The following is a 22,374-nucleotide window of genomic DNA, read 5'->3' on the forward strand; positions in this document are numbered from 1 at the left end:
TTCGGCCCACCGCCTGTTTTTGTACATGAAGCTTTATTGGAACGGAGCACAGCCCACGTGTTTATGTATTTTCTATGGCTGCTTTTGCACTACAGTGGCAGAATTAAACAGTTGCCCATGAGATTCTATGGTCCACAAAGCCTAAATATTTACTATCTGGCCCTTTACAAAAAAAGATTATAGACCCTTAAAGAAATTCTTTACATATTCTGGGTTTAAGCATTTGTCATAGATATGTATTGTGACATTCTCTCTCAGTCTTGCTTTTTTTCTTTTCATTTTCTCAATGGTGTCTTTAGATGAATGGAAGTTTTTAGTTTTGATGCAGTCCACAGTATCATTTTTGTTTCTTTTATGAATAGTGCTTTCTGTGTCCTCTCAAAGAAATCTTTGCCTACTTCAAGGTGTCAAAGATATTCTTCTGGAAGCTTTATTGTTTTAGCTCTTATGTTAGGTCCAAGATATATCTCAAATTACTTTTTGTGTGTGGTATGGGATAAGAGTCCTCATACAAAATGACCCAGAGTCATTTTTCCCCCAATGTCTTTCTGCTTACGTCAGCCCCATTTGTTGAAAAGACTTCTTTTCCTCATGAAACTGACTTGGTACTTTCATTAAAAATCATTGACCACGGATATGTAGTTCTATTTCTGGACTCTCCATTCTGATCCACTTGTCTATTTGTCTATCCTCATTCCAATACCACACTGTCTTAATCGCTGTAACTTTATAATAACTCCTGAATCTTTTCTTCTTCAAGAATTTTTTGTGACCCTAAGTAGAATAAGTCAAATAAACTTGTCAGTTTCTACAAAAATTATATATGGAGGATTGTGTTGACTCTAAAGAACAATTTAGGGAGAAGTGAAATCCTAACAATGTTAAAGTTTAGGGAGAAGTGAATATTAAATTTAGGGAGAAGTGAAATCCTAACAATATTAAAAACTTCCAATTCATGAATAAGGTATTTTTCTCTACTCATTTAGGTATTTAATTTCTCTCAGCAATGGCTTGAAGTTTTCAGTTGACGTCTTCCATGTCTTCTATGAAATTTATTCCTAAGTATTCTATATTTTTTGATGCTGCTGAAGATGTACTTAAAAATTATTTCCTGGGGCCGGCCCAGTGGCTGCACTCCACTTTGACGGCCTGGGGTTTGCCAGTTTGGATCCTGGGCACAGACCTATGCACTGCTCATCAAGCCATGCTGTGGCGGGAGTCCCACATGTAAAGTGGAGGAAGATGGGCACAGATGTTAGCTCAGGGACAACCTTCCTCAGCAAAAAGAGGAAGATTGGTGGCAGATGTCAGCTCAGGATTAATCTTCCTCAAAAAAAAAAAATTATTTCCTAAATGCTGCTGGTATATACAAATACAATTTGGTCTCGTATCTTACAACTTTGCTAAATTTACTTAGTATTTTGTAGATTCCTTTGGATTTTCTATGTAAAAAATTAGTTCATCTGTAAATAAAGATGGTTTCATTTCTTCCTTTCTATTTCTTTTTCTTACTTTATTGCAGTTCCCAGGACCTCCATTACAACGTTGCGTGGAAGTGGTGAGAGCAGACATCCTTGCTCTGTTTCTAATCTTAGGTGGAAAGCATTCAATAGCTCACCGTTGAGTATAACATTAACTGTAGATTTCTCATAGGTGCCTTTTATCAGACCGAGAAAGTTCTCAGCTATTCCTAGCTTGCTAGTCTCTTATGAAAAAAAAGGCTAAATGGTGTTACATTAAATGATATACCATCATTTAAGCAGCTTCTATTGACAATCATTTAGATTGTTTTCCATCTTTCACTATTACAAACACTGCAGTGAATAACCTTGCACAAATGTCATTTCACCCTGGTAAAAGTAGGCCTGTAGATTAAATTTCTAGAAGCAGAAATGCTTGATTAAAAGGTATGCACATTCATCACTGATGAATATCAATGAATTGCCCTCCTGGGGACGCTGCCTCCACAATGGATGAAAGTCCTTACTTCCCCATACCCTTGCCAATACAGCATATTATCAAACCTTTAGATGTTGCCAGTCTACGAGGTGAAAACATTAGAGTCTTAATGGAATCTCCTCTATCATGAGGGAGGTCCAGTCTCTTTTAGTATATTTTAGAAACATTATGCTTTTTCTTTAATGCATCTACTCATATCATTATTTCATTTTCATATTGAGATATTGGTCTATTAAAAGTTGATTAGTAAAACCTTTTATAAGTTAGACAAATCAAACTTTTTTATATGAACTGTAACTTATTTACCTGTTAATTTCGCTTCTAGTGTTTTTGTCATGCAGAAATTTTGTTGTTTTTTTTTAAACATTGGCACCTGAGCAACTGTTGCCAATCTTCTTTTTTTTTTTCTCCCCAAATCTCCCCAGTATTTAGTTGTATATATATTTTAGTTGTGGTCCTTCTAGTTGTGGCATGTGGGACGCCGCCTTAACGTGGCCTGATGAGCGGTGCCATGTCTGTGCCCAGGATCCGAACTGGTGAAACCCTGGGCCGCCAGATTGGAGCATGCAAACTTAACCACTTGGCCATGGGGCCAGCCCAGAAATGTTTGATTTTAATGCAGCCAAATTTATCAATTTTTTAATTTATGTCTTCTGAGTTTTAAGCCATAGTTAGAAGCCTTCGTTACTCACAGGTCATAAAATAATTCTCCCATGGCTTCTAGTACTTTCTGATTTCACTTTACACATTAAAATCTTTCATCCATTTGGAATTTATTCATAAAAGGCACAGGGTATGGATCCAGCTTTCCCCCAATGCCTGCCCAGTTGTCCCAACACCACTTGTTGATAGTCCATCTTTTTGTCACTTATATGAGATGCCACTTTTAGCACGTACTAAATTCCCGTAAGCATTTGGGTCTATTCCTGGATTATCTAATGTCTTCCACTGATCTTTCTACACATGAACTAGTACTACAGTATTCTAATTATTAAACTTTATCATATGTTTTAAAAACTGGAAGGGCTAGTCCTCTTAGTTTTTCTTTTTCAGGTTTTTCTTGGTCATTCTTGTTTTTTTTCCTTTAAATTTTCTTTACAAACTTTCAAATCAGCTTATCTAGTTACTGAAAAATCCCATTTTTATTGTAATCATGATAAATGTATAGCTCTACTTTTGGAGAAATGACATCTTTATAACATTGAGTCATACTATCAAGAACACAGTCTATCTTTCTATCTGTTCAAGTTTTGCTTGTACCTCAGGAACTTATTAAATTTTTTTTTTTTTTTTTTTGAGGAAGATTAGCCCCGAGCTAACATCTGCCCCCAAGCCTCCTCTTTTTGCTCAGGAAGACTGGCCCTGACCTAACATCCATGCCCATCTTCCTGCACTTTATATATGGGATGCATACCACAGCATGGCTTGCCAAGCAGTGCCAGGTCTGCACCCAGGATCCAAACCGGCAAACCCCAGGCCGCTGAAGTGGAACGTGCACACTTAACCACTGCACCACCGGGCCAGTCCCTAAAGTTTTCTTTGTTGTACACTTCTTCTTAAATTTATTTCTAGGCACTTTTGTGCTTTTGTATGTATTTTTCTTGTTGCAGTAAAAGGAGTCTTTTAAAAAATATATGAATCCTACAGATTTCTGTACATTAATCTCGTTCCCTGCCATCTAAATAAGTTTTCTTACCATTTTTAGTTTTTCAATTAATTTTCTTAACAACTGAAGAGTAGTAATTTTACCTCCTGCTTTCCAATTTTTAAACCTCGAATTTCTTTTTCTTTTTTATTACTAAACAATCTTAACACCAATGAATCTGAATTGTTTTGAAAGCAAATGTTTTCTGACCTTTCATTTAGTGTTTCTGAAAAATATGGTCAGATATAGATTGAATGTTATTTTATTTGTTTTTCTTCAAGCACAGTTCTCCGTAAGACCTTAATTTTGTCAACTAGGGTGATTTTTAGGCATTTAATAATGCTGTGCTGGTAAACAATGGCCTATCTTAGCCCTGAGGGTGACACAGAGAGGCACAAACTGTGGGTCACCCCTGCTGGGTGGTTGACCAGCTGCCCACTGAGTGCTTCATTAGCTGGGGCAAGGGATGTATCTTTCGGCCACAAACTGTGGTTTCTTCCCCACTTCTGCTTTTCCTCTCCCCACCAGCAAAGCCACTCAAATGTGCAGGAAGTAATTTGGAGAGCTGACTGTATATTCAGATGACCCTGTATGTGGAATTCATCCAAGGAAACAATTCGGTGACATCCATGGGCACCTGTGTGGGAGGCTGGAACTAGAATATACTAGAGGGAAAACCCCAAGTCTTTTAGATTTTAAATACACAGGAGACTCAAAATACAATATTTCATTGAACACCAAAGGGAAAAAGATACGCTTGTTATCTTCTGCAGTATTTTTTTTACTGCTCTTAAAAGCTCATTCATAGGTACACAAACCTTCTTGATATTCAGCCGCTGCTCTAAAAGGGTGTGTTACACCTCACGTGATCGACAGAGGAAGAAGAAACAACTGGTTTAGTCAAAAAGAGGTATTTAGAAAATGCTCCTGGGCCATATAGCCACACTTCTCATGTTTTCAAGCTTTTCACTCTTGGCACTATTCTTCCATGATAAATACGATAATTTCCATCTTAAAACAAACAAACGTTTGTGCAGGAAAAGGAAACGGAGCCCTCAAGCCTATTTCTATCTGCCTAACTCCATCCAAGAAAGGCCAGTCAATCAGCAGTTTTGTCTTCACTGGAAAAGTTAGTATTGGAAAAGTCTGCATTTAAGGAGTGATAGGACTAGGAGTGGTCGAGTGGTAGAAAAGATGGTGACCCTAGGGCACATGGTATGGGACTTCTCCGCCAGCTTGGTGTGAGCCTAAGGAGGACATTTGCCAGGCAAAATAAAACCAATGAAGCGTCGACTGTTTGTTTTGAATCACATAAACAAATACGGACGCTGTTTGGTTTTGAATTCCAGCTCTTCCACTTGCTGGTTGTACGACCTTAACCTGTCTCTGCATCAGTTTTCTCAGCTGTAAAATAGGGATGAAAACAACGCCTACAACACAGAGGTTAGGTGAGGTCCAAATAAGTGAATACACGTCAAGAGCTTACAAAAGTACCTGGCAAATATCAAAAACTCAATAAAAGTTCTCTAGTATCATCAGTAACATCAAGATATAAGCTTCCCATGGAATTACAGTTGCCGTCCCTTTACAGTAAGAGGGGAGTTTATCCGGCTCTGGTTAGATAAACAACCTTAAAAATTCCATTCTCTCTCAATTCCTTCTGCAGGCACAGTTACAAATAGTGTTCTTTAAAAAGTCTTTCTCAAAAGGCAAATACGCAGGATCTTACTTATATATGGACTCTAAATAGTCAATCTAGAAGCTCTTCTCTAACAGAATGGTGGTGGCCAAGAGTGGAGGAGGCAATGGGGACATGTTGGTCAAAGCGCATAAAGTTTAAAAAAAAAATTGTTCTCTTTAACTGTTAAATAATTTTCTTTCAACCTGCTAAAATATTGTAGTTTTTTTCCCCTGGGTTCAGTTGTGTTTCATTGAGATGTATTTATGATATATGACAAAAACCAGAATTGAAAAAATATTACAGAGGCTGGGCCCGTGGCTGAGTGGTTAAGTTCGTGCGTTCCACTTTGGCAGCTCAGGGTTTTGCTGGTTCGGATCCTGGGTGCAGACATGGCACCGCTCATCAAGCCGTGCTGAGGTGTCATCCCACATAGCACAACCAGAGGGACCCACAGCTAGAATATACAACTACGTATTGAGGGGCTTTGGGGAGAAGAAGAAAGAAAGAAAGAAAAATATTGGCAGATGTTAGCTCAGGTGCCAATCTTAAAAAAAAAAAAAATTACAGAAAAATGGAACTGGTACTCTCCTTGGCAAGTAATTCTTTCCTCTTTCAATTACTTATAACACAAAGTATTTATTTTAGAAAAGAATACCACAAGAATGGTTCACTATATTCTTCCTCCTATTCAGTTAAAACCTATCCCCTTTTTTTTCTTTTTTTAGCACCTGCTATTCAGCATTTTTCAAGCTGTACTTGCAACCTGTTAGAAATTACTGAAATCCTGAACTAAATTTCTTTTTTAAAAAAGTTAAAGAGAACAGGAACTGTTAGGGTGAATCATGTGTAGTTAAGGGCAATCTGGTTTTGTGAGACTTCTCTTTCTGCTTCATATATGTAAGTATGTACGATGGAGGTGCGTGTATACTGGGGTTGTGACACAATAAATTTCTTACTGTGGGTCCCAACCAAGAGTGTGATAAACACTGAATTAGACAGTTGGCAAAAGGCCTTGTTCTGCTTAAATCATCATTATTTCTCAGGGATTTTGCAAAGAGGTCTCATTCATGGTAAACATACTTAGAATTTTCAAAAGAAGGTCAATGCAAAATAATCGAAGTTTTCCTTCATCACACCTCAGCATCCTGATGGTGGCAATGATTATTAACTGTATTTTTCCCCTTAGCCTTCTCAGTGGCTCAAATACAAACCATTTACCATGGCAATGCAACCACCGCTTCCTCATTACAGCCTTATTCTACAGATGTTTATAAGATGCCTCCTATGTGCCAGTACTACCCTAGTTGATAGGGATAAATAAGACTCTGACAGGAGCTCACTGAGTGCTATTCTTGAGAAGGACCTGTTTTCTGTTCTCAATGAGAAGAAAGGTATCATGGACACTTGGCCTTGCTTACCCAGGTCTGTTTCTTATGGACAAATCTAGAACTATACAAACTAACAATGTCTGGTTGCAATAAAAAAGCAAAAGTAAACAATTTCTACTTCGTAATAAAATAGTTGGAGTGGAAAAAATACACACCGACAACTTTGTAAAACCACTCATTTGGTAATAATTCATATATTACTTTTGCTAGCTCTAGTGTTGTCACTGCAGACTATGTGTATCTTTCTTGTTTGTTCTCTCCTTATTTATCCTGGTTCCTAATCCATTGTCCATTATGTATATTGCAAACAGTCCCTCCTTGTTTACCCCTGGCCTCCTCCAGACTGTAAGCTCCCTACAGGCAGGGGCTCTACCCGATATACCTCCTTTGTGCTTCACACAATACCTAGAAGAGTAACAGACACGCACCAGGCACCCAATAACTTTTGTTGATGGATAAGGAAAAAGTACGGAAGCTTTTACCTTGGAGGGACTGGCAGACTGGGGCACAAGGAGCCTGCATTTGGATTCTGGGTGTAGTTGAAGGAATTCAAGCTATAAACACACAGGAAGGACCCTGGAAGCAGAAGACACACAGACTGTACCATCTTCCCATATTGTGCCCATCTTTCTAGTGGAGCCAGTAAGGAAATCATAGTCATTTTACAAACCCAGGAGAGAGACAGAATAAGTCACTCAGATTTAGAAAACAGGCCTATGGGTGACCTAAATACAAAAGAATTAGCATACCATCTGAGGTCAAGTTAGGTCCTCTCTTCCTCTTTCTCCAAAACCCCAAATCCAAGACTAAAAGCTATATGATTGGTACTAAAATGATTTGAAGTTTATTTGAAGATATTAATTGGATAGGCTTGATATTTTTAACTCAGCCTTGCAATTAATCTTTAAAAAATCTGGCGTACTATTTCACAGGCAGATAAAATTTGCAGTAAGTTGCCTCAAATTCCCTTTACTTTCTTTTGGTTGTTTAGTCTTTGTAACATAAACCTGAAAAGTGGGCTCAGAACAAGGTACTTCAGTTACTCAAACGTTTGCTACCACTTATGACTATCCCACTGGTCGGTGAAAGTACCCAACATTTTAATGAAAGAACATACTTGTTGGCAATTCACTCCGAAGCCTGTGGGCGCCTCTCTAGGACTGGATGGGCCCCGGGCACAGAGCTCTCTGACCTCCGTCTGACCCTGCCTGCAGGCCATAAATGTCTGTCATCTACTCTGTGTTCTCTACGGAAGACTATTCCCTGGCAGTGAGCAGAGAACAGCTAGGGTTTCAGATAAATTCCAGATAAACCAGAGTGAAATTGAACAAGCTCAAGAGAAAATGTTTACAGCCTTTTCCACACATGAAGAGGCACCCACAAGGAAGGGTGATTTCCAGCTTTGCAGAGAAAGGAGTGTCAGGGTAAGTTATCTGGTCTAGGTCTGCACAGGTTACCCCACCGTGGTTCCCAGCCTCAGGGGAAAGAGGGAGCCCGTCCCTCGGTACCTACCACTGTTGTTTGCAAAGAGCTGAACCTCTTCCAGGGTATCAAGCTGCTCTTCAGGACAGCTGGACACACAGAGGACAGTGGAACTGAGCCTCACATCTTTCACCTCCAGGTTGCAGGAATTCATAAAGAACACGTGTCTAGGAGATAGATCAAACAGATAATGTTTTAGAGCATTTCCACTCCTTGGGTTTCACTGCGGGCTTTAAAAAATATCCACGTGCTATCAAATATGGGAATAATTAATGCAAACTTTTATAATCAAATGCTTCAGCATAATTTAACATGTAGCATGCCTCCTGGGGGTCATCTAGGGAGTTGCGCAGCTTGGGAAGCATACTCAAATGTTAACACAACTTTCCTTTTCCAGATTCAGCATTTTCTGGGGGAGAACACTAGGGAGTTAACTTAGGAAGTCACTGAGGAAGGGAGGGGATTGATTCAACTGCCTGTGGATTGCCACATCAGGCCAGTGCAGAAACTGCTCAGTGAAGTCCACAGAAGGCATTTTTGCACCCAAGAGCGTTCAACTATACCTCAGAGACTAGCTGAACCCAGGGAAGAGAGAAGTGGAAAGGAGGGGCCAGAGGCTCTGAATTAAAGGTTTGCTCCTCCCTCTGCCTCCCAGTTTGAGAGCCAGAAAACTCAGGAGACCCTTGCTGCTGCACTGTGCAGCCACTGGGGAGGTGGGCAATGCCCCCAGGCAATCCACATCCAGCAACGCAAAGCCACCGTCCTCAGGAGTGACATTCAAGGACAGAAAACGCTTGGTCTGAGATTCATATTCGGTGACTCCAAACTTACATTCAGGACCTATTTAGACCCTTAAGATTTCTCTCCTGGGAGCTGCTTTTGATTATCAAGCCTCAAAAGTTACTCGGAGGCAGTCTCCATCGTAGAAAGTCACAGCCAGGGATTCCTCTCCCCTCTGGATTTCTGTCTCTTCTCTCCCCTTCCTGTTTCTGTGTTGGAGTCAGAGGAGGAAAAACGTGACATCACAGCACCAGAGTTGAGAGTGTAGACTGAGGAGGAAGTGAGACACAGCCCCCAGCATTCCCAGTGCAAGCCAGGTATTCTGCTTAGAGACAATACTGTGGATGGAGTACAATTGGCAACAGGATTTAACTCACTATGAATCGCTGTAACAACTAACCTTTACTAAACCTTAGCTCGTGCAGTGGCTCAGCCGATCCTCAAAACAACCTTGCGAGGTGGGTGCAATAACCAGTTTAAAAAGTTGAAAACCTGGCTCATAGAGGTTAAGTACTCTGTCCAAGGTGACACTGCTGAAAAGCAGCAGAGGCTGAATTTGAACTTAGGACTGGCTGATTCTAAAACCCATGTCCTTCTTACCACATATATGCCTCCCTCTTTAAGAGATGGGCTGAAAGAGTTTTGAATGGGAAAACAGCTTCCAGGCTCAACATGACTAATTTATACAAGATTTTGAAATATAGCCCTTGTACAGGTTGGGGACTTACTTGAATACTTTTTTATTTTGGTGAGGAAGATTGGCCCTGAGCTAACATCGGTTGCCAATCTTCCTCTTTTTACTTGAGGAAGATTGTCACTGAGCTAACATCTGTGCCAGACTTCCTCTGTTTCGCACGTGCGACACTGCCACAGCATGGCTTGATTAGCGGTGTGTAGGTCTGCCCCCAGGATCTGAACCCATGAACCCTGGGCCACTGAAGCAGAGAGCGTGAACTTAACCACCACGCCATCGGGCCAGCCCCTTGAATACTTACTTTTTTAGGGTCATGTCCTGCCCTGAAAGAGGGGCTCCTTCTACTGGGGAGTTCTTCTTGCCACACACGTTGCCAAAGCTGTCATAGCCGAAGAGGAGTCTTCCCGTGGCTCCCGCCGCCACCGAGTAGCCCATGATGAACACCTGGCAAAACCCATCCAGGTGGCATGTGAAAGCCTGGCCAACGTGCTGAAAACATGGTCCCCCACATCCCTGAAGATGCTGATATAAAATGAAACCAGGTGAAAATGAATCCCCCAGCGTCACTGCACTGCTCTCCTTCAGCAACAACGTCAATGACTCAAATGAGTTAGGAAGCTGCTCATGTGCTACTTGTGTGAACAGGGTGGGTAGGGAGAACGTTCTAAAACGCCGACACAGAGTTCTCACCATTTTCTCCCCTCTTTGCACTTCTCGCCATCTTCTCCTAGCGTCTGTCATTTTTCCCTCTTGGCCTCACTTCACCAGGACAACTTAGTGCTTTTCCCCTCGAGGTTCTTGGTTTACCAAGTGCACCAGGGCTGTACTACTTCTTTCTCTGACTTTCCTCCCCTTCCTCTCTCTCCCTCGCTCTCCCTTTTTCTTTCTGTCTTATATTTAGGGCACTCCGACCCTCAGGGGCAGAGGCAACGCAGCTGACATGTACAAAAATACTGTTCATAACGAGCGTGAAAATGGAATAAGTGCTTAAAACACACAAAATAAAGAATCTTCGTATTCTGCTGGACAAGAACATCTTGCAATCTATAGTCACTTTTCTTTAATTTCATAACGAATGTGGGATGTTTGAAATTTCAGCTCAAATGATGGTTCCATTAATACGCATCGGCAGGCCTTCTACCAAGGCTGAGTATGTATCTTCTATAACACACACCCAGCGCTGTAAGTTTCCCAACATGCAATGCAGACAACACCATTTAATAGGTGGTAACGACAGCCTCATTCCAGGAGAGGGGATACCGTACATCATTCAATAAAATATGGTGTTGATACCGCATGTTCCAAAGGTATATCACCCCAAAGCGAAATAGGTTTCAGACATTCTGCATTCCCTACTAATTAAGAAATCAAGATAACAGTCTTCAAGTGCCCACTGTGTGCCAGCGGCTCTGTTGCTGGAGGACAGAAAGGTGAACAACCTCAAGTCCCCATCCTCAAGGAACTGAGCCTAGAAGACAGGCGCGGCTCAGGGCTCAGGAATCACCGGCCTCCTGGGAAGGAGGCTCTCTGCCCCTCGAACGCCCCCAGCACTTGCCATGGTCAGACTCCAGGACGAGTGCGTCACCTGTGCTGGCAGACAGGTCACTCCCCCTTTACTTACAGGCTGCGGGTGTGGGTTTGACGGTGTGCCCACGTGGCCGGCACGGCAGGCTGACCCAGCCCCGCATTGCTCCTCCCCTGCCCTTCCAGCTAAGATCCTGATTGGGTTTGGGTTTAGAGGGAGGAAAGGGGTCGTCTGTTTCTGCCCAGTTCTCCAGAAAGCTAATAAGGAAGTGACCATTCCCATTTACTAGCATTCTTTATGTTAATCTCTCCCTTGGAAGGTTGTGGGGAGAAGTGGGAGGTTTTTTCTTAGGGAGGGAGGAGGGATTTGGGTACCCCTGAGTCCCTGCCTTACAATTACTACTTTAAACCATCGAAAATTTGTTCTAATTTCAAACACACAATAGCAATTCCATAAGATAGGTGATACGGTAGGTGTGTATACCAGGTAGGGTGGGTCTACCAAGGTCACTGTCAGCTGTGCCAGGGAGATCTAGAAAATGGAGTCTTAAAAGACAAGAAGGAGAGGGCAAGGAGGGAGAGGACTCTGGAGAGGTAAGTAGAGACAGAGATGGTCCAGGTTTTGAGACGCTCTCTTCTATGTGTCTTATACAAATATAAACAAAGACTGGTAGTCTTTCTATTTGCAACAGACTGTCCCTGCTTCCAATTCTGGCCCCTCACCCCCTAACCTCCTTTGTCCAACCCTAACTCAGGGCAGCACCATCAATAATCCAGTCCAGCATGCGCCTCGTCACCGGTCAGGTCACAAGACCAGGAAGCTGAAGAGCAGAGACAGGAAAAACACTCTTTGCCCTGTTTTAAATATCTGTGGTTTAAAAATGTCGCAAAAGATACTAAAAGCCAGTCAGCTAAGGAAGGACTCTCATTATTCAAATTTAATACAGTAAAGAGAATGTGGGCATATTGAAGCCTTCAGACTGATTTTGCAAACGACATGTAATTTTAAAGCAGTTTCCAGCTCTGTGCCACCTCTCAGATGGTTCATAATTCTTCAGGCTGTGATGGGCCATCTACGAACCCTCTCCCCAGACAGCTGTCGGGCTGAGAGTCTGGTAGCCATGAGGCCTAGGGAAGATCACCAAGTAACATTAACTGCCAGAGGTCCACGCAGCCAGGTGCAGGCAGGATAGCTGGTCCCTGCATTTATGCAATAGCAGACCCGGCTAGAAACACGGGCATCTGTGGGAAGTTAAGGGGGAGGTGCAGTTTCTCTCAGCTCCTAGCGGAGAGCTCCAACGGCCATGATTTAGACACCCAGAACATTCAGTTACACCTTCAAAGCCCAACCTTCCCCTGTGTCTGTAACCAGTTGGTAAAGCCAACAACTGCACAAATACCTTTCTTACTTGGAAAGAGGAACAAACACTATATTCGAGTCATTCAAACAGAATTCTTTTCAACAAAGGTAATTAGTATCTGGTAGCTATTATCGAGCTTTATAAATTAATCATTTACCATGCAGCAAACAGCATGCCTCAATCTGGAGTGCATGGTTTCACGAACATGCTCTTGGAAGCAGTTGAGCGAGCCTTTTTCTGCTGTTACCTACGACTCTAAAATATGCATTGAAGCACCAACATTCAGCTTCCAAGAGACTCTCCCAGGACTGAAACGGCACAGCCGGATGAGGTCGACCAGCAATCCTACACACCTGGAAGCTGGAGTGGGGGGGGAAATTATTCTCTAACTAGTGGGTTTAAATCAAAGGCCTGTTTCCCTGTTAGCTGCTAAACCCCACATACCAGGAGAGTGTGTGTTATGCTCAGCTAAAGTATGACTAACATATTTCTAGGCTCACCCTGGATTTTCCTATGTTAGAGGAACCGCAAACACTTGAGGAATATTTTATTTTGGGGGCTGAGACAGTAAAAGAATTTCCAAGCAGCGAGCTCGGATAATGAGACCACACACTGGTCTATTAAATAACAAGCCGGATGCAAACGGTGATTCTCATCTGCTAATGGAGTATTCCCTTAGAACGTGGCCTGCGGCAGGAAGACAGCCTCTCCCATTCAGTAAGTCGACGAGGTTAGGAGATACCTGACAAGAATTCTCCAGGACTGATGTTTATTCTGCAGTATTGGTAGATGTCTCTCATTGCACCACAGACTTTAACCTGGTAGCTCCCGGAGCCCTGGGCTTCCCCAGGGAAAGTACTAGGGGAGCAATTTACATTTGGGGCACAGTTATTTCGGGACACGCGCACACGCTCTGGGCTTTTCCCTGCCAAGCACCCACACTTACCAAACCAGTCCAAAAGAGAAAGAACAGGGATAACCATATCGTATCTGTGCATTTCCTATAAATCTGAGGTCGCCACTCTCTTTCCCTGGGGGTTCTCTCTGCAGAAACCTTCCAGAAAAAGAAGGGAGAGAGTTTAGAAAAAGAGGATAAATAATGATATGGATCCCAGCCTGGAAACTGAACCCAAACTTACTCGAAGACTGCTCGATTGTTTGTTTTTTTTTCAACGTGGCGGCCTAAGCTTTCCTGGGAGCCTGTGAAACACCTGCTCTTGCGGAGCGGTTGTGAATTCCCACTCGCCAAGTCCTTCCCCGGAGGTGCACCTGGAGGCGGCCCCAAGTTCGCGCTCCGAGGCCAGCCTCTCCCGCGCCTCTGCCCCAGCACTTCAGTGGGGTCCGAGGTCCTCCTCGCCAGGTGTCCCCAGCACTCAGCGGCGCCGGGGCGGGGGGTTATCCCTGAGGATTGGGGGAGGCGGAAGCGTCCCGGCAGGGCAGGTGCATGCAGGAGGGGACCTGAGCTTTCCCCCGCGGTGCCTTCCCCCGCGGTCCCTTCCCCGGGGGGCCAGATGCGGACACTGACCTGGTACTCGGCGCCGAAGCAGTGCATCCTGCGCTCCGCGCCCGGGGCCGCCGACTGGGAGCCGGCAGAGCGCCCGCGGCTGGCGGGCCTGGGGGCCAGGCGGCCGAGCGGCGGGAAGGGGCGCAGCGCCGCCCCGCGGCCGCCTCCGGGAGCCACGAACTGCGCGCTCGGCGCCGCCTAGAGGAGCGCCGGGCCCCGCGAGCACCGGCCCGCCCAGGGCCTCGGCCGTCGGCGCACTCCTTCCCGTCGGGATCCGGGGCCCGGGGCGCTTCCCCGCCCGCCTCACCCCTGCTCGGCGGCCGCTCCCGGGCTGCCAGTTTCGCGGCCTGCAGCGTGGAGGTCCCGGGCCGGCCCCGCCACCACCCCGGCGTGCCCTGCCGGGGGCTTGGTTAGCTGGCCGGCCACTGCAGGGAGCAGGAAGCAGAGGTTCAGCAAATCCTTCCCGAGGGGTGGGGGACCGTTCCGCGCTGCCTTATTCAGAGCTCACAGGTAAGAAGCACTTGCCCCGTGCCGGATTCTGTTCGACCCGCTTTACAAGCTTTATTAAATAATCAACAAGGCAACGACTGTTGTTATCCCTAATCTACAGATGAGGGAAACTGAGGCACTGGACAGCAGCGATGTAACTTGCTCGAGGAGACACAGCTAGCACACTGTAGGCCCAGGAGTTGAACCCAGACCCTCACGGAGTCGCTCTCAAGGCGGTTCTCTGCAAACGCTACCATGTCTCTGGTTCAGCTGCCGTTTCTACCGAGACGGTGGACCCGGAGGCTGCTGGCTCTCTGCCACAAAGTCTTTCCTGAAGGGACTACCGGAGCCGGAGGAACCACGGGTTCTAGGAAGCAAAACAACAAGAATAAAAACCCTGGGAGCCTGAAGACTGCCTTAGTCTGAGTGTGCCGCAGGTGGGTGGCGGGAGGAGACGCTTAGACGTTGGCGGGGCTGAAAGAATCTTCGGGTCTGCTCTCACCTCTCTCCCGCGCTGCCTTGGGACAATCATTGCCCTACTCTTCGCACTTGAAATGGTAGCAACCGCAGAAGCCGCTGGTGGGGGAGTCCTCCAGGTAATAGCAGACCAGCACAGAAGTGCTGTTGGGGTGAGAATTATCACTGCAGACTGGTCCCCCTTACCCCTTTCACTCTACTCCTCCAGGGCTGCCAGGTTACTGTTTTCCTTCAATACTGTGTCTCCTTGAATGTAGAAACCTGGTTGGAGGAATGATCTGGTGTAGTATCAGAAAGTCTTGTTCGCTGGGGCCTGAGACATCAGTCCTGGGCTCATCACCACCTTCCCACCCCACACCCACTGGGCCCTCCTGGACGCATGTTTATCAGGGTAGCTGAACTCCAGGGAACAGGAATTCACCAGACAAATAACCAGACAGCTGAGGAGTACAACTACTATAAAAAGACCACAATTGAGCAACATGTAGCCTCTGAAACCTAATTGTGAGAGCAGATGGACCAAGATTTTTAAATAAACATGATAAATATGTTTAAGAAGATGAGAGGTGACGATAGCAGTATGAATCAGGAAAAAATATCATGAAACTAAAACAAACAGAAATATTACGCATGAAAAATATAATTGGAATGAATATTTATTGATGCTGTTTATTAATAACATTAGATAAATCATAGAAAAGATGCCACTGGATGCAGCTAATTAAGATGAATTATTGATTGGAAGAGCAGTTTCAGCAGCTCTGCAGAGGCAGCAAGAAAAGGTTAAAAAAATAAAATAAGGCTGTTTGTTTTAAAAATTCCTGATTAATATCAAGGATAGAACTAGAAGAGAAAAGGAGTGATATAAAAATGGAGAGGAGGAAATATTTGAAGACATAATGGAGATAAATTCCAAGGTTAAAAGAAAGAAAGAAACCTCAGATTGAAAGGGCAAGTCTCAATCCAATTATGAATATTTAAAATATATTATTTGTTTGTTTTAGGGATTTCCTAAAAATTCATTCATTGGGACAATAGCTCAACCACCCAACCAGCTCTCAACAGAATAACAGCCCCTCCTCAGAGCCACAGACCAGTCAGCTGGGTTATCCCATGAGTGTGCCCTTCAAGGCTCACTTCAGACCCTTCCCTTGCTGTGTTCACTAGTCACAACTATTATCTGACAAACTTACCCAATCTAATCAGCCTCCCTGCATTGAAAGACCCATCTTATACCAGACCCTAAGAAACCTGTAAATATCCCATCCTTGAAATACATCAAATATGTTTATATTCAGAAATTCACAATAATGCTAAGTAAAAATAAAAACATTGATTGCCTGTAGAGGAGTCTAAACTCATTATTCCAAAAACTGGTAAATAAGGGAAAGAATCAAGCGCATATCCTGCTTCTTTGACAGGAGCCATACTTCAGGGTAATCACATCACTGATGAAGGAAATTTTCCTTTAGAGAAGTCTGGCTTATAAGTGCAGAAGAAATGATAGAATTTAGGACATCACAGTTTTCTGAACATCAGAAAAGAGGGACAATCAGACATCAGCCTCCTCCCAGTGAAGAACACACTGCCACCAGTGAAGCTGTCATGCCAGAAAAGTCCACCTGAATCTGACTACCAATTTATAAGAAGTGTAGGGAATAGAGGAACAAGAGAAATGACACCACAGGGATGCTACCAGCAAAACCGAGAATGGGAAAGTCTTCAGACACGTGGCCTAGTTTGAACATCAACAACAGGAGCAGCAGCAAAAAAAGTTAGAAAAAAAAAGCAGGGAGGGGAATGTAAATTAAAAGAATGTAAATGAGAAGAATGTAAATTAAAAGAGACGTAGGAGATATTTTAACTAATTATAATGTAAGGACATTGTTTAGAACCAGCTTAAACCAACCGGAAAAATAAAAAGAAAGAAGGCCATTCAGTGAACAATCTAGGGAATGTGAATACTGATTGGATATTTGATGGTTTTAAGTAATTCATATTAAGAAATTTGGGGATCTGACGATGTCATTGGGGTTAAGTTTAAAAAGGAGAGTCATCTTTTAGATTTACGTACTCAAACTTTTACAAAATGATATGCTGTCTGCGATTTGCTTTAAAAAATTCAGGGCAAAGGGCAATGGGTGGAGGTGTAGGAGGAACGAGGTTGACCATCAGTTGGTAATTGCTGAAGTTGGGGGACGTATACATGGGGTTCATTGAATTGTTTTCTCTGCTTTGGTATGTTTGCAACTTTATACACACACTCAGAGAAAACAACAATGCATCCCTCTCCCAAGCCTCCACTTAGGCAGCCTCTAACACTTACTGTACACACGTACCTGTTACTGAACACACTTGCCTTTTCTCCTTTTTTACTCCCTACCCCACAGCCTGAGCCCTCAGCCTGACCCCATCTATCCTCAGGAGGCAACACCCCCTGCTGAGCCTTAGGATGGTTGTGTCTCCAGACCTATTGGCCTTGTCAAGGTGCCCCGCTCCTACAGTTTCCCTCAAACTCCTCTCCAACCCCATCTGCAAGCCCCTGGTGCTTCTGCAGCACTTGGGCCGTAATGTTTTCTCCTCTTCTACGTGTCTCTTCATCCCTCACTCACACTGCCTCTTCTGCCCATCCATCCCTAAATTTCTCATGATCTGCATGCTTTTCCTTCCTGATACTCTAATCCGCATCTCTTCCAAAGGCTTTGGCACCTTCCTTAACTTCTAGCTGCTCTCCCCAGATGCTGGACTCTTACTCCTGTCCTGATCCAGCCAGACAGAGATGCAATTAGAACCACTCAAGTTGCCTGCTTTCCTTTCAAGCATCTGACCACTACCATTCGGGTCAGGCCTCTCACGTGCAGACTGACGCTTGAGCTGGGCTTCAGCCTGCACATCTTATTGACACTGTACTTTGGGGCCAACACCTGGGGAAGGTCGCATTTCCCACCCTCTATTCCACTTTGCTCAGGCTTTCTTCCTCTCCTCACCAGCTCCTCTGGCTGAGTTCCCAGCATGCTTTGAACCCTAGCCTGACACCCTATGGTTAAAATACTGTGATGCTGGACTGTGATATGGCAATTTGTCTTCCAAGAATAAGGGTTCACCTAAGAAAGTCAGTTATTAGAGGCTCCAGAGAGGGCAGGATCATCAGCTCAGGCCTGAGGATCCAGATCTTTCATCATCTTTCCTTTCCTGTCAGCCATGAAGATTCATCCCTCAGAATGGAAGCGAGAAATTAGATGAAGGATACAGGGGTCTTGGGTTTGAACTTTGGTATTTGTTGTTGGTCCAGGAATGGCCCAAGATGCACTGGACAGATAAGGGGGCTGCAAGGGGCCATTGGCTACAAGACAGGAAAGGGGGTGAGAGGAAGAGAGCCAAGCAAGGTGTGTGTGTAAAGGAGTCCCAGTGCTTTCGAGCTGGATTGGGAGAATTTCAGGATGAGGAAGTTGGAGGCTCTGAAAAGTCTTTCTTTTCTCTTTGAAATCTTTGGATCAGAAATCTGGTCTCTGGAACCTTGACTATTTCAGCTGTTCTCCATCCAACAAGGATTGACTGAACATTTGCTTTGTACCAGGACTTGGGCCGACTCAAGGGGCACAAACACCAAGCAGGAGCATTTGCCCCTTCGTGAAGGTCACACTTGCTTGGGGGTTGGTGATGAGACACATGGTGAGGGTTCTTTGCCCAGAGCAATGGTTCCCGGAAAACCTCCTGGGAAAGGGTGCCTGAGTTGAGGGGTCAAGTGTGAGTAAGAGATGACGAGGCAGACAGAGGGGGAGAGGGCATTCCCAGCAGAAGAAACAGCAGGGACAAAGGCCTGGATGTGTGGAACTGCACGGAGAACCCCGAGCCGTGCAGTACTGCTGGAAAACGAACAGGAGCAAGGGAAGGAGGGTGGGGTGAGTCTGAAGGCGGAAACCTCTCAGCCGTTTAGGGCCCAGCCTGCCACACTGAGGACCTGCTTGTCTTTTTGTGGTTTTATCTTTCCCATTCGCCCTCACTAGAACAGCGTTTGGAAAATGCTGTCCTGCCCTGGTTGTACTTAGAGGACTGGAAGAAGAGGGGCTTGTTCCTCCTCGTGCCTCAGAAGAGCTGGAAGCGAGAGCGACAGTTTCGGGGCTATAGGTAGTAGGAGCAGCAAGAATCAAGTGAGACACTCTTATGGGGCAGTGAGACACGGGGACAGTACAGCCACCAGGCTCCCTTCCTATATGGGCTCCTTGGAATGCAGCTCTCCTCAAGCTCTGAGGGATTTTGTTTGGTTAAAAATTTTTTTTTATTACGAAAAGTTATATATAATTACATTACATTATTTGTATTACTAATCCTTTTGTATATATCAAATATTACATAATAATACCGTATGTAACACATATATGTCATATATGTAACATATTTCAGTTATAAGGCATAATAACACGAACACCCCTGAACCCACCGCCCAACTTAAGAACTGGAACATCACCATCATGTTCCTTCTTGATCACAACCCTTGTCGAACCTTCAGTCTCAGAGGTAACCACTGTTCTGAATTTTGTTTATCAATCCCTGCTTAAACAGGTTTATCTCGCGTTATCTTAATCTTTAAATAATATAATTTAGTTTGCTTTTTAAGGGAATGTTATAAAAAATAGTGGTATATGGCATAGAGTTGGCTGGAACTTTTTTCACTCAGCATTATTTTTTTCACGTTTGATTTTAAAATCGAAGCTGGTCCTTTAAAGACTTAACCAAACAATTTATCCACAGACTTTCTGCCTGTAGTTTGGAAGAGCAGAACAATCAGATTTCTGAGTCCTCCAATGCTGTTGAAGATAAAATGCTTGCACTGCTAGGGGCTGACTGCTTGGTCCAATTTTTGGCTTTCCTTTGTCCCACCATTTCCATTTAGTCAGATTTTAATGTTATCTGTACACTAATCAGATCTCTTACCTCCTAGGTTTCTACATCCGTGCGGGGCAGAGCCCTCCTGCGAATGACCTCATGACACTTCCTGCTTTCCTTCACCCAGTGTTTGCACCTGTCTCTAGGACACCTCCTGTTCCGGCCTTTTGTGTCCACAGCAGTCTTCAGAAACCATATTCTTCCTTCTTTGTCTTTTAATCAGTAACGAGAGTTCTAACAGCAAAGCTGTAGGACAGCCTTTACCATGATGCTTTGATGAGGCTAGAGACTGAACAGAAGGAAGTCGATGGCCTGGTCCCTCTTGTGTGTTCTGAGGAACATTAGTCCTTGTCTAGTTTCCCAGGGCTGCTGCAACAAATTACCACAAATTGCATGGCTTCACAATAGAAATTTATTTTCTCACAGTTCTGGAGGCTAGGAGTCTGAAAGCAGAGTGTCAGCAGGGCCATGCTCTGAAGGCTCTGGGAAGTGAAAATCCTTCTTTCCAGCTTCTAGTAGCTCATAGTGTTCCTTGGCTTGTGGCTATGAAGCTGGGGACGTGAGGGTTACTGTAAATATTCATTAAGATTACCTTTCACTTTTGTTCCTAACGCATAGATGAAAAGAAGTCAATCTTGTCAATTTGCTGTAAGTGTAACCTGGGAGGGTCACAAGGATTTATGAGCTTGTTTTACAGAAGAGAGAGAATGCCTTCAAGGAAGTTACAATCACCAGATAACCAGCCCCAGCTGCCATTGCTGCCCAGAAATCAGATTGCCCAAGCACTTATCTGGAGTGAAAGAAACACAGATTTCCCCTTTATTTCTGTGAGACTCCTGCCAAGCCCCTTAGCTCTATGAAACCTCCTGTGTTCTTCTCTTGTGAAGGTGAATTTGAGAGAACCTATCCTCCTGCTTTCTCATTTTGGCCAATTCGAATAAACCTTTCTCCATCTCCAAGCTCCTGTCTCACTGATTGGCTTACTGCATGTTGGGTACCTGAACTTGAGATTGAGAGATCGGTATCAGCTACATCACTCCAACTTCTGTGTCTGTCTTCACATGGCTTGTTTTCTGGGTCACTGTTTGCCTTCTTTTCTGTCTCTTAGGAGGACACCATGATTGGATTTAGGATCCACCCTAATCAATCCAAGATGATCTATCTCAAGATCCTTACTTTAATTACCTTTATTCCAAATAAAGTTACATTCTGAGGTTCCAGGTAGATGTATCTTTTTTTTTTTTTGCAGGGGAAGGGGAGCATTATTTAACCCACTACAGACCTACAGACGCTACTTGAACATGCCCTGTGGTTACATATGTTTTAGAAATGTTATCTATCCCAGACTGTTCATCAGTATGTTAGAGACTGGACCACAGTGTGTGTGTTTGTGTGTATGGGTGTGGTAACAACTGTTAGCACTGCTTTGGGAAGTGTTGTTAGAGACTATGTATTAGAGGACATGTTCCACTCAACATGTGGAAATACATGGGATCTTAGAGTGGGTGGAAGGATTTCCAAGGCTCCTGGAAAACCCTCCTCCTCCATGCCTTGCTGACTTGATCAATGCTGCCTCAGGTTTCTTAGAGAAGAAAGCCTTTTTGCCCCCCTTGAGGGAATACTTTCAATACAGATGGCACAGGGAGAGGGGCTTGGGTAATATCTCCGTACCAAGATATGAATGACTAATAACAAATTCTTTTCTTATCAAAGGTCTTCATAGGGAATGGAAGAGACCCAGACCTCAAGGCCACTGGGCTTCTGAAGACTGAGGGTGGCATGAAAGGGCAGGACAGAAGCCTGGAATTCAAACGAGCTTCTTTGTAACCTTGTCAGGGCCAGTGCTTTTTACTGCACAGTTGAATACATTGTATGACTGAAAGTGCTCACCTGTTTGACCTGAAATATAAGACTACATTCTCATTTTCATACCAATCACTGATACATGAAGATACCATCCATTTTTGCTTCTTGCCAAATATCTGCTATAACTATCAGAATTTTTAATGGATACAAGTATAAACTTCTAGAAGGCAGATTGAATTTTTTTAATCTAAAATTATGTTGTATTTGATTACCTGTGACTTTTTCTCTCTTCTCATTCAACAGGAAGCCTGTCCACTTGGAATAAATGTGTGATGTTATAAAAACAGGAAAATCACTAACCACCAACACAAATGTACTCTGATTTTTAAATTCTTACATGCAAATCTCTTGCAGGGGATGTTTGCCTATTTCTCCTGAATTTTATCAATCCAACAACCTTATCTTTTTCTGTTCTGGGTGTGGGGAAGAAGAAAAGGAAGGGAGAGAGAGTAAAGAAGGGAGGAGGACGCGTGGTGGAGTGAATGGAGAAGGAGCGATGAATCAAGAATGTGGAACCTCGTCGCCGGCTGTAGGCAATGAGGTGCATCTCCCTGCTCTCTGGGTCTGTGAGATGAGGGGGGAGAGCCAGGTTCTTCTCTGTCTTCTTCCAGCTCTGAGTTCTGTGATTTAAAATTAC

General features: G+C 44.0%; 1 protein-coding gene and 1 long non-coding RNA gene across 8 annotated transcripts in view; one reads left to right on the forward strand and one right to left on the reverse strand.

Annotated features, from left to right (window-relative positions):
* SLC44A3 (solute carrier family 44 member 3) overlaps positions 1 to 14,284 on the reverse strand; it is an 80,487-nt gene extending 66,203 nt beyond the window's left edge. For all 7 annotated transcript variants that reach the window (XM_070268691.1, XM_023641590.2, XM_023641591.2 and 4 more), the window contains exons 1-5: positions 14,040 to 14,284; positions 13,461 to 13,568; positions 9,931 to 10,073; positions 8,186 to 8,322; positions 7,156 to 7,249 (exon numbers count right to left, since the gene is read on the reverse strand). In XM_070268691.1, coding sequence (XP_070124792.1) covers positions 7,156 to 7,249; positions 8,186 to 8,322; positions 9,931 to 10,073; positions 13,461 to 13,568; positions 14,040 to 14,066 — 509 coding nt within the window. In that variant the 5' untranslated portion in view covers positions 14,067 to 14,284. The remainder of the gene's footprint in view (positions 1 to 7,155; positions 7,250 to 8,185; positions 8,323 to 9,930; positions 10,074 to 13,460; positions 13,569 to 14,039) is intronic.
* On the forward strand, positions 14,201 to 21,095 carry LOC138924332 (uncharacterized). Its single transcript, XR_011439339.1, has 2 exons — positions 14,201 to 14,528; positions 19,927 to 21,095. It is a non-coding gene; the product is annotated as an uncharacterized lncRNA (long non-coding RNA).
* Positions 21,096 to 22,374: the final 1,279 nt, after the last annotated feature.

Source organism: Equus caballus, chromosome 5, assembly GCF_041296265.1.
Source record: "Equus caballus isolate H_3958 breed thoroughbred chromosome 5, TB-T2T, whole genome shotgun sequence".
NCBI lineage: Eukaryota > Metazoa > Chordata > Mammalia > Perissodactyla > Equidae > Equus > Equus caballus.